The sequence below is a fragment of the Biomphalaria glabrata genome, chromosome 17 (genome assembly GCF_947242115.1).
Source record: "Biomphalaria glabrata chromosome 17, xgBioGlab47.1, whole genome shotgun sequence".
Taxonomy (NCBI): Eukaryota; Metazoa; Mollusca; class Gastropoda; family Planorbidae; genus Biomphalaria; species Biomphalaria glabrata.
Genome location: NC_074727.1, coordinates 13,775,752 through 13,788,332, shown reverse-complemented (window position 1 = coordinate 13,788,332; position 12,581 = coordinate 13,775,752). Strand labels below are relative to the sequence as shown.

The 12,581-nt window shown below is 32.8% G+C and overlaps 1 protein-coding gene across 13 annotated transcripts in view; it reads right to left on the bottom strand.

Moving 5' to 3' along the window:
• Positions 1–4,809: 4,809 nt before the first annotated feature.
• Positions 4,810–12,581, bottom strand: part of LOC106061566 (calmodulin-A-like) — a 313,065-nt gene continuing 305,293 nt past the window's right edge. For all 13 annotated transcript variants that reach the window (XM_056016321.1, XM_056016315.1, XM_056016324.1 and 10 more), the window contains one exon: positions 4,810–11,979. In XM_056016321.1, the coding sequence (XP_055872296.1) occupies positions 11,828–11,979 (152 nt within the window). In that variant the 3' untranslated portion in view covers positions 4,810–11,827. The remainder of the gene's footprint in view (positions 11,980–12,581) is intronic.

The following is a 12,581-nucleotide window of genomic DNA, read 5'->3' as shown; positions in this document are numbered from 1 at the left end:
AACATTTGGTGCCAATAATAGGCAATCATTATGACATTATAGTGAAACCTGGCAACCTAAGAGTTAAAAAAAAAAGCTTATTTACGGGGAAGAACTTCACACTTACATTTGTATCTCTCAATCATGTAGAAAAAATATTTACCAATAATTGACTAATTGGTTATTTTTTAAAAATGATTCATGGTTTGTTAGGTACAGGGACGTAGCTAGGGATTTGCCCGGGGGGGATTTACTTCTTTGGGGCCCCCTTGCATTTTGGCATTCGACATCATGGCATGAGATATTGTACTTAAACATATACGCCTACATTCAAATTGGTACAGTATATCAGTAAAATTAACAAGAAATAATCATTAAGAATCTTTTAATGAATAATACCGTTGTTTATAGGCGAAATGATGCACAAGTGGCAAATCTCAATTCATATCGCTTCAAGTCGTGCTTTCTGTGCAGCAAAGGTATCTGGAGGGGGTGGAGTTCACCCCTTCCAATGAAATTCCCCCCCCCCCCCCGATAGTCAGCAGATCATCGTTGCAGTAACTCTGTCTCTGATATCTTGGTTGGTGATGTGGTCTTTAGATGTAATACCTAAGATTCTTCTGTAGCATCTCAATTCCATTGCTAGGATCCTATCTATATCTACATCGATACTGTATAGTATTTGTGACTCCACTGACATAAAAGCCATGCTAAGCCTTTCTTGTGTCTGTGTGCTCCTGAGATAGTTTTTGATTAACTTGATTTTTGAGAATGAGTTAGCAGTATTCGGATGGACGTTGGAATGTTTGAGCACACATCATTACCATATGAAGCCAGCCTCCTCAATATGTCAGTTGCTGATTGTTTCACTGGTTTGTTGATGAAAAGTGCTCGTGCGTCAATGACGTCATTGAACTAGCGATTTGACTGTATTTCATCAAAAAGGAAAAAAGTAACACGGTTTTTCGTCAGCGTGTCATCATCCATAGACTCCAAGAGGTGTCTTGGTTCAAGAAGAAACCCAAAGATGTCCACATGGTTTTCCAGCCTTTGGAATCTGTCCTTCATCTCCATATGAAGTTTGTCCAGCACTTCTGTCGCAACACGTTTGAATTGAAGTTAAATTGACAGTTCTTCATCAGAACTCAACTCCCCATCAAGTCTTTTCTTCTGGTTATTTTGATTACAGGAACTTCATAGCAATCACTACATTCTTTTGCTTTTTCGATGGATTGGGTGATCAGTTTCGTCCGTTTCTCATCATTTTGTAGAAAGCATGAAAATGTTTTAATTTCTTTAGCAACATCCCTATGTGAAGTCCAGACGTTTCTGAACTATGTTAATTGGGCGCAGGAGATTTGGCCAGAATTCCAGATAAGCAAAAAATTCACTATTTTCCACTTCAAGGAGAAGATTCTCTGCACTGCTTCTAGTGTCCATTCTTTCAGAAAGTTTCTCCAACAGCTTGATGATTTGGTCGAGATGCAAGGAAACTGCCGACGTAGCTTCTTCTCTTGCGGACTACTTTGTATTACTCTATTTTTTAAACTCCAGGCTCATGCTTCTTTCAGTTTGGCCCATCTCTGGGGTGAATTGGAAAAAAAAGTTGAACAATTCATGTACAGTTAAAAAAAAACGGTGATAATTGCTGGATCTATCTCATCAGAATGAAGCGCTTCCAGGTTCTGAGAGTGATTATCACAGTTCAGAAATGTTGCCTTTGGATTTATGTCTAAGAGACGTTTCTGCAGGCCAAACAGACGGCCACTCATTGTGGCTGGGTTGTCATAGGTTTGACCTCTGTACAGATCAAAGTCCAGTCCAATGTCTTATAAACTCATTTTGAATTTCTAGTGACAAATAATGTGTCTTCTCATATTCGATTCTATGTAAGTGTGGTTTCGTAACTTCATCACATTCTGCAAGAAATTTCAAAGATGCTAGGAAGTTCCCAGGATTGGATGAATTCAGTTTTTCGTCGTGACCACATAAGCTTGAGTTTGATTTTGCAAAGTACTTAATTACTGCTGCTACACGCTTCAGAATATGTCTCCAATACTGCTGATTTTTCATCTGGTTCAGCCTTAAGCTTTTTTTCTTCTAACTTCCTCTTCAAAAGAACTTGTCTGTGGTGGACTCCTTCTTCGTGTTCTTTCAGTCTCTCAAGTTTCTTCCATTTGGTGAAACCAACTCCAGGTTTGCTCAATGCACTTGATGTCTTGTCTGATGCCTCAGAAAGCAGTACACATGCAAAACAAAACAGACATCCCAAGTGTGGAGAGAAGAGAAGCCAAGATTGGTTGCAAATTTCTCCTGTTGGAAGCTTTCTAGTGAACCATGATGTCAAACTTCGTGATTTATTTTGGGTAAACTTTACTGGAAACAATACCGTTCATGCATGTTTTGGAAAAATAAGTTATCCTTTAACAGAATTTTGCTCGCAGTTCCTCAGATAAAATTCTAGGCTGGATATATTTGAAGTCTTTGTACTTAAATACAATTTCTTCCACTTCTTGAGAAAGTGATTTTGGAAGACCATCACTTGACTCCTCATCTGTATCACTTACTTCAGATGTTTTATCTGACAGTGGTAAAAGGTATTTCCCTGGAGTCTCTTCAGCACTACTTCTCTCATCAAGAGACATTTTCAATTCTTCAACTGCTGCATCTTTGTAAGAATCATCTGAATAGTGATACTTTTATTCGACACGTTCATGGTCTTATCAGGTTTCATCCTAGCTACGCCACTGGTTAGGTACGGCCGTACCCGTACAATAAAAAAAAATTCTTTAAAATTTCAGCTTGATCCGAGAATAGGTGAGGGAGAAATTATGAGTAGGCTACAATTATGTGAGGGGATCAAACCCTATATATTTAGAAATACATGGAGCCAATCAGAACCGGGTTTAGTCTTGACAAGGCCCTAAGCTATTTGAGATATGGGGCCCTTGTAATCAACTTAAGCACCCTCCTCTGTTTTTACTTCAAGCTATAATTTATGTTGTCTTTATATAAATCCAGCACTGTAGCCAATCATCTATTAAGTAGTTATAAATGTAGGCCTACCTATCCTGGTCCAAAAGCATGTCAAATACCATTTTCATTTCAAATGATGCAAGTCTAGAGATCTACGTTAGATCATCTCCATAATAAATAATCAACAAATATATTGCTTTTATGCGTAATATAACTTTTCTTTAATTTTAACGTTTATTATATTAATTTATTAGTAGGCCTATTTAAAAGCTAGGCAATCCATCACTGAGTACCGGCACCTATTTTAAAAAAAAAAAAAAAAAAAAAAAAACACTGTATAGGCCTATATAAGTAATATATTAGGGTACCTGACATTAGTTAGGGAAAAGTAAAGGCGGTTGGTCGTTGTGCTGGCCACATGACACCCTTGTTAACCGTAGGCCACAGAAACAGATGACCTTTACATCATCTGCCCTATAGATAACAAGGTCTGAAAGGCCTATATTATAAATATAACTACACATAAGCTATAGATAATTTTGCCAGTAGCCCAAATGTGTTAGTATATCTTACTTTGAATTGCACTAGACCTAGCCCAAACTAAAGTGGAGAGACAATAGTTTAAACAAAAAATGCTAAGCTCATTAGTATTTTATAATATGAATATCATTTGTTTTAGTGTTGACAGTGCAAATAACTAACAAAATATTAAAAAGCCTATTGCGAATTATAGATCTGTGGAATGGTACTAAAGATTTAAATTACAGTACTACAATGTGATTTATTTAACATATATTTAATTGGTTAGGGTTAGGCTTAAATTAAATAAATGTAGTTGGTTAAGAGCGTTAGGGTTTGACTTAAAGTAAGGTTATGCTTAGGACTAGGGTTAGGATACAAAGAAAATCGAAAAGAAAAAAAAAAGAAAAAATTTTTTTTTGGGTTTTATTTATAAATATCTTGAAGTTAAATTAAAAAACAACTATGCTTCAAACTACAGATTGGTAAAAGACAATTTGCCATTAATTCAATCATTTTATCATTTGGTAAAGTGATTATCACAATGACTTCAATCATACACAAGTTCATTTGAAACAATGACTAAACAAAGTACTGTTAACACCCAATACATCATCAGCATTTACATATGTTCTTGCACTGGGGCTTGTTGCCATTCTCTTCAAACCATTGATGTCAATACATGCATACATTGGCTTCCCTTGATTCAAAACTCATTTCCAATGGGCAGATGATAAACAGTCTGCCCAATGGACTGGTGTTGTTTAGTTCACACATTTGTTTAGGCTAACAGTTTATAAGGGCATTGTGTGGCCATCTCAGTGACTAGCTTGAGAACTGGATAAACACAGGGCCTCCAATGAAGCCTTCCAACCCACAGAATTAAAGAGCTTAGTGCCTTTATAAATATTTGAGCCCTCAAACCTACAAATCCGCAATTGAACACTCAATCACTGCTGAAACTCCTTTCAATTTACCAGTCAACTAAATTTTAAAAAATGTTACTTTGGATTCTGAGCTAAGGGTTCAGATGTGAAAAAAAGATATCAGTATGGTGTAATGAAAACTTGACAATTGCAGGGGGTAGAGAAATCAGGGTAGTCGAAGATCTTGACCTTATATAATTCTTTGTGAATTAAGGGCATTAAATGTTTAGCTTTAATAATACAAAATCATTTCATAAGTCATTTAGTAAAAAAAAAATAAATTATTATCAGGGTCATTGACAAATGTATGACTGTGCTAAAATATTTACAGAAACAAAAATATGGGGAAAAAATTAAGATATTATCGGCATTCATTAGAATTACAGGCTCTCTTTAGGAAATGTCAGGAAAAAAAAACAACAACAGGTATTCAAAGGTGGAAGGTTCTCAAACTTGGAAGGAGCAGACTTGGGACAGATTTATAAAAAAAAAATTAATTATTTCCATTTTTAAAAACCTGAGAAACTAAATCCATTGTATCCTTTGGATTGTTCAGTGCACTAGTTGCCACTTCGTACATTACTTTCTATACAATGGGCATATTAAAATCTCCTCTTCATGAAACAATGCAACACAATTTTCTGTTTTCAAAGTGGTAGACAATAAAGTGAATACTTTTCAAGCAAACAATTTTTGAACTTCTCAATACATCTTCATAATGTAAGCTTAGCTTGAGCCCAATCATTGTTAATTAATGATACATTACAATTTTTTTTTCAATTCATATTTCTTCATAGATTGCTATTAAACAAGTTATATAAGGCCAATCCCTTTTATAAAGAACATGATCAGTAATTTTTACACAAAAGTTTAAAGATTCTTAGAATAGTTTTCTTTGTTTAATTTCTGTTTAAGGACATGTACACATAATCTTCGCAATTAATCTGGCAGACGTCAACACAAAAACATCCCTTACATAGTTCCGTCCCCTCATGATAAATTACAATCTTAACTGGCCAATACCATAAGAACATGTGCACTCTTACAGAGAAGGGGAAATGTATATATAAATATTAAAATATTTAATTATATATATTATATGCATGTACATTAAAAAAAAAAATTAGGTGTAAGAAAAAAAAATGCACATAACTGAAACCATGGAAGTCAGGGCTAGGATAGTGTATTACATAATCACACTGTGTTGGCTACAACAAAGATACAATGCTAGAGTGAAGTGGAACATTGCGTCTGCTCCGGGAGATTATTTAATTTGTGTGTTTTCAATGTATTTATACAGAGGAAAGACCAGTTGCAACAGATGGGAAGTGACAAGGGATAATGTCTTAATAACAGACCATGCATTCATCTCTTTTTAACAGGTGTCCAGGTTTTGGTAACTAAGTTAGCATGTAATATTTTTTAAAAAAAAGGGATCACAAAATTTCTAAGCACCAATTTTTTTTTTTTTGCTTTTTGTTTTTTTATGAAAATACATGCCATTAAACATTTCTTTTTTGTTAAGATTTTGAGAACTACCACATTAATTAAAAAAAAAAATTTGAGAGAAGGGAGCAAAAAGAGCATGATAATATAATCATTTACCCTTAAATCTGGCATATAAAGATTTAAACAATAAACACTGGTATACTAAACAGCTTATGACTCTCTACATAGGAAAAGTTTAAAAAGTTGGAATAAATATTGCATTAAATCACATTTTCAAGTGAAATAATTTTATAAATATTTATAAGTATTTATATATAGATAGATCTTATTCAATAATAAAAAAAAAAGACAACTAACTAAATATTTTATTTTTTTTAAATACAATAAAACCTTGTCAAATCAAACAGCATGTTTCAAAGACCCAGTTTCTTTTTTGTTTTGTTTTTAAATGCATGCATCAATCTTAACTGAGTTATGGGAGGTAGGGTATATTGTCATCACTATTATCGAACATCTGATATATGAAATTATCTCAAGCTCAATGGCTGCACCATTTCAAATAGATAATATCAGGAATCTTCATTTTGAAAGCTAAATTTGACTTGCAATAGCTTGGGCATTGCTTCTCAGCCTCAATGTGGCACTCGGATGGAAACAATTGTTAGAAGACAATTATGCCAATAGAGAAGCAAAAAAAGAACCACTGTTGGGGTGCCTAAGGACCAAGTCCATTGCACTGGTGGGGATGGAAGCAAGTCCCAACAAACACCCTTCCTCAAGTGACTGTTTTTATGGCGGCCTCTTGCATGGCTGATGTGGCACAGAAAAGAATATGGGGGATGTGCTCTGGCACTGGCCTCACTTCTAATCCGAGCACCTTGGGATATGAGCCATTGGTAATAGGGATGTAATAATTTACATCCCCTTGGATCTTTCCCAGTCAGAAGATAGAGGTACACTTCCATGGGCCTAGAGTTCCAAGAGTCATAGACTCAACTCTTATGACAATGAGAAAGAAGAAGAAGACTTGTGATAGCTAATGAGTCATCATTAATATGACAAGGTTCAACTGTAGTAAAAAAAAAAACGACAATAACATCACACTATACATGTTCACCTGTCAGCAATATCATTACATATTATAGAAACACAACAACGAAATAATTGATTTAAAAAAAAAAAACTTTTATACTGCATAAATAGTGGTTGGGCAATAGGCAACACAAACTTAGGACAAACTCAGGACAGTTCTGATTTCATAGTGGAATGTGGAACAATTGATAAAGACAATTTTTTGTGTTTAAAAAAAAAACTTTTTTCTATATAAAAATTTAAAATTAAGAGAGATGATACATTTGCATATATAAGAAATCAAAGCTCATTACAAAAGTAACTATTCTGTGTAATAGGTTTATAAGTGTTAGAATATCAAAAATAAAAAATAACTATTATTCAAGAAAAAGATAATTATCTACTAAGTTCCAAAATATTTTCTGTGGGGGCACTATCACTATGTCATTCATTGCAGACTTATGCCCACCATCAATAGAGTTCTGATGTGAAGTCATTAATTGCTATCAATGCCACTGTAAAATTAATTTTTACAGCTTTTAATACCAATATTAAATTGCTAACTCAATCAATTTGATACTAGATCTAACTAGGCAGAATGGACCAAAATCTTATTCTCTTTGAGGTCAAATATATACACATAACTAAATTCATAAAATAAACAAGTTTTTACCAGTACTGTATTTAGACTTGAAAAGGTCCTAAGTTATTATATATATGGGGCCCTTTATAAGTCCAGATATTATATGTAAGTGCTAAAAATATTTCTTGGGGGGCCCTAAGCTATAGCTTGTGTTGTCTAGAGGTATTTCCAGCCCTGGTTTTTACCAATTCAAGAAAATGATATGTTTTGTGTTTGATCTTTGTCATCGAATTATCTACTTAAAGCTAGTAATTAAAATCTGTGAAATTAAAAAATAATGTATAATAAAGACATACAAAAAAACTAAGGGAAAAAAATGTACACACACAGAAAGGGCTCAAGCATATAACTGGTAGTGTTATTTTATGTTCAAGGGAAAGTGGTGACAATCACACAACATTATAAGACATCTACTTATAGGCATTAACAGAATTTATCCAGTACTTTGTACTAAACAAACATTATTCTATACAAGGCTATTTATAACTTGACTGCATAAAAACTAGTGTTTTTCAATGAAAGAAAAAAAAAAAGTTGCAAGTATATTTACAGATATAATGTGATGGGACAGTAAAAATTGTAAGTCAAAGACAAATGTTTTAACAAGAAAATGCCTTTTGAAATCAATAAACATTGCCTCTTTCATAAGAATTTATTGATTTGTTTTTCATTACTCAAAATTGAATGTAAAAAGAGTTTTTCTTTCTTAAAATACACTTTAAAAAAAAATGACACTTAAGAACTGAAATATTTCAGAGTAATTTTTATAGTGGTCATGAATGACACTGTCACAAGTATAAAATATTTTTGACAGAAAAAAAAAACAAGAAGAAAAAAACAACAACTGATATTCAAAACTCCATTTAGTTAGTTTTTTTAAAAACAGTAACCCCAGTTAAGGGACATAAATGTGGAGGTAAACTAAAAAGTTTATGGTGACTTCCAACTATCTACCACTAAAATTTTTTCGAAATACTGACCTATGTGTCAACAATTAATTGCTAACATATGTGATATGTGCAACGCAGATTTCTGTTCAATGTACCTACATACATTGTAAAATTTGAAAAGAAAATGATCATTCAAATTACAATGGAGATAAAGAAAAATTACACAAAGAACAAACAAAAAAATTCAAAGGAAAGAAATTGATGCAAATTCTTTCCACTCAGGTATATAAAACAAAACATCAATACTTGTGTTAGAACACACAAATAAAACTTAAATAATGTCAAAACTATATGAAAGAATAATTTCAACTGTGCACAGAGAATTCAAATTTCAAAGAAGAAAGAAAAACTATATTTATTGAAAAATACAACTAATAATATGACCACTATAATGCTATATGCTTTAGGACATTCAATTCAACTTTTGAAGAAAGTGCATCCAACATCTGGATAGTTTGAAGTTTCTTGACCAAAATAAATTTATAGCATACTTTCTTTTTAGCTTGAGGTAAAGGTTTAAGTTTAGAAGAAAAACAAGAGTAATTTTATTAAGTCTAAAAGTTCAGGCAACCCAAAAAATATGTTAAGTTTTCACTCTGAATTTTTTGCTGTATTTCTGTTGATTGGGAGTACACAAAAAAAAATAAAACTTTTCCAGCAAATAAATATTTCTTTTTTTTATTAGAAGACCAATATATAGGTTTAATGTAGTTTCTATATGCTAGAATTAAAATTTTAAAAAGATTTATGACATCAATTTTTTATGATATAATTTGTTTTGTTATTCATTGTGAAAGAAAAGGAAAAAAAATATTTTTTTTATTTGTGTGGACTAAAATCAAAATTCTTGAGTTTGTTAGAAATGTGATGCATATGCTGTAAAGCTATTCACCATAGACTTCAAAAAGCTAAGATACATGAACCTATTTTTTTTATTAATGTAAAGATAACTCCTTTGCATGCTCCACAATTATTTTATTTTACAGGAAAAGAAAATTATGTACACTAGATGCTTTTAACTTATATGGGAGTTCAAATATTTTATTAGTTCATAATAATATAAGCTTTATGTTGCATTCTTTCAAATGGTGAAAAGCCAGAATTTTTAAAATGAATTGGCCTGTCTTTTATATAAGAAAACTTTCTTTTTTTTTTTACAACTTTCTTAGCTTTTTACAAAAGTCCTTTAGCACAGGTGTCAGTATCCTCATACATATCTTAATGTAGTAGGTTTATTATGACTGTTCAATCTGGATGACTCCAATTGACCTCTGTTGTGATGACTCGTCAATGTTTTGATTTGCAAGAATGACCATCGTGCAATGTGTATAATAGAAGAAAGTAGCCCTGTAACTTGTAAGAGGAGGCCATGGTACTGTTTGGTCTAACATCAGATGTTTTTATTGAAAACCCTTTTCATCTATCCACTTTTATAGGGTTAGTTAACTGTATTTTGTGTCTCAAGATCTTGGATTGTTGTAATTGTAGAGGATATGGTTTAATTGTTAGAATTAGACTATATCAATTGTTACAATATTATTGTTTTAGGGCCAGTGTGGATTGAGACCCTGTGACAGTATAAGAAATTGCCCTGTCTTTTCTAAATGAAAACTTTTTTTTTGGTTCCTACAAAAGTCCTTTAGCACCAGTTAATAATATGCTCTATTCCAACCAACTTTTTACTTAAAATGATGCATGGGCTTAGCACTCCCCCGACACTCCCCCAGTAATATGTCACACTCTATCTATTTTCCGACCGATTGCTGAGCTTCAATAATAATGTAATTTATCGAGAGTTCAAGAAACAGCTTGAGGAAAATGAAGGAAAGTGTAGCCACTGAATTCTATGGCTGAAGTCAAGGTAGGGGGATGAGAGATTTTTCTATCATCGCTAAGCTTCATTAATAAGTAACATGATAATTCAAGCAGAATAGTCAAGGTCTTCTGTAGGTGCAGCCATGGGTTTTGATATTTGGTCTGCACTTTTGTTTTGGTTAGAAGAATAGCAAGATGCTGTGCTGCAGCCTTTTTGTAAACACAGAAAAATTTTTTAATCCTCTCCCCCCATCCCAACCCACATTAGAATCTCCCTGAAAAAAAATCCTGGTAACATCCATAACATTGTATTTAGCTCTTTGACATGGCTCGTGTAACAGCTAGCTAATTTTCATGTGAATTTAACCAGTGTCACAGGACAGCTTCTTTAGTTCATGGGATCATCTTTGTGTTGCAAAAGAGTGTATAAAAAAAATGTCAACAAAGAACACATGCAATAGTATTGTCTGATTTTCTGAGACAAAGATAATTATTGCCCCTGAAAAATAGACTACAACTTCAATATAAAAGTGATGAAATAATTATCATTAGAAAAAAAAAGGAAAAAAATTATGTACATTTCTTTATTTACAGAATAGAACTACACTTCAATTTAAAACAAGTAGTACTGAAAATGTATTTTTAAATTCTACATTTTTAATAAACAAGCATGAAATGAAACGAAATGTAAGAATTAAATATTTAATATCAGTTTAGTAATTTAAAAAAAGTAAAAATAATAAATCCATAACACTCTGTGCATGAATAGAAATAACTCCTAACTCTTTAGGTCAATACTGCAAGGTGACAATACAAAATGTTTCCAGACTTTAACGCAAGCCTGAAATGGTTGATAATTTCACATAAATGCAAATAATTACCGGTATTAAACTACAAACTGTAATAAATTAAATATATATTATTTCAATAAACAGTTGATGAAAAATTGATGATTAAAGATGTTTGCTAGATGCTTCCATAGCAGTGAACAATCCTTTGCATGGAGACTGAATTTTTCAATAAAATACATCCAAGAAAAAATCAAAGGGGGAAAAGGAAAAAATCTCATAATCTGAAGTGTCAAAGAATAAACAGAAACACTTGTTGAATTTCCACAATCTAGCTGGTATGTCTTGACATGTTTATACATTGAAAAGAAACTTCCTGGTTGTAAAAAAAACTAAACAGAAACATTTTTTAAAACACATAAAATAAAACCTCAGTTAACACATCTCTAAGTGAGTGAGAGAGCCTAGAGTTTTAGATCCAAGCGTTCTATCTCAGACTTTTAGCTCCTTGAGTTGATTTCCAATTATTTTAGCACAGAGTTTAGCTCCAAGAAATTAGGCTCTTAATATTTTAGCTCCAAAAGTTTTTTTAAAAATTGGCTTACAGTGTAAGCAGTGAGAAATTTAGCTCTGAGTGTATTAGCTCTGAGGTCTTTTCACGTCAACCAATCATGTGCGACATATCACAGATTTGTTTGTACAATTTTTACTCTATTTCTTCTTCCCATCTTTGGACTTTGAAGCTTTCGGTGTGTGTTTGCTGGAGGAGGAGGATGAAGAAGAAGTGGATGAAGACGGTGCCTGAGAACCTGAGGCTCCAGCTCCAAGACCTCCACCTAAACCTCCCAGAAGTTTCTGGAATTCTGTTGAAAAAAAAGTTACAATATACTTAATTATTATTATTAAACATTATCACAAGCCTATGAAATTGAATTTAATCAGTCTAATTGAGTTAATTTGTTTTTGATGTCAAAAAAGACTTTCTTGTGACAACTGTGGTTGAGAGGCTAAATATGCTTGTACTTGGCTTGTCTTAGCTACCTATAAAGGGGGCTCAAGGTTGGACACCCGACTTGAGCAGAGTTGTGTTTACTGAGAGCCTAAAGGCAGCACGGAAAACCCTCTCCCCCTCCACCCACTGGTCCACAAATGAGATTGGACCATATCACTATGAGCATGCTATAAGCATGAAAGTAGTGCTATATAAAAGCTATAATTATCATTATAAAGACTTTAATGGCTTGAGGTGTTTAATACTGTTGTCATTCTTCACTTTTACTATAAGATTCTTACATGAATTTCATTTCCATATTCAATTCTTAAAACCTTTTGACATAGTAAAACTTGTGGGGAACTAAAGTTTATCAGATAGCATATTTTTTTGATAAATGAAACCACAACTACACCAAGATAGAGCATACTGAAATAACTACTTTCAATGCCAATATTGAAATTTACTATAATC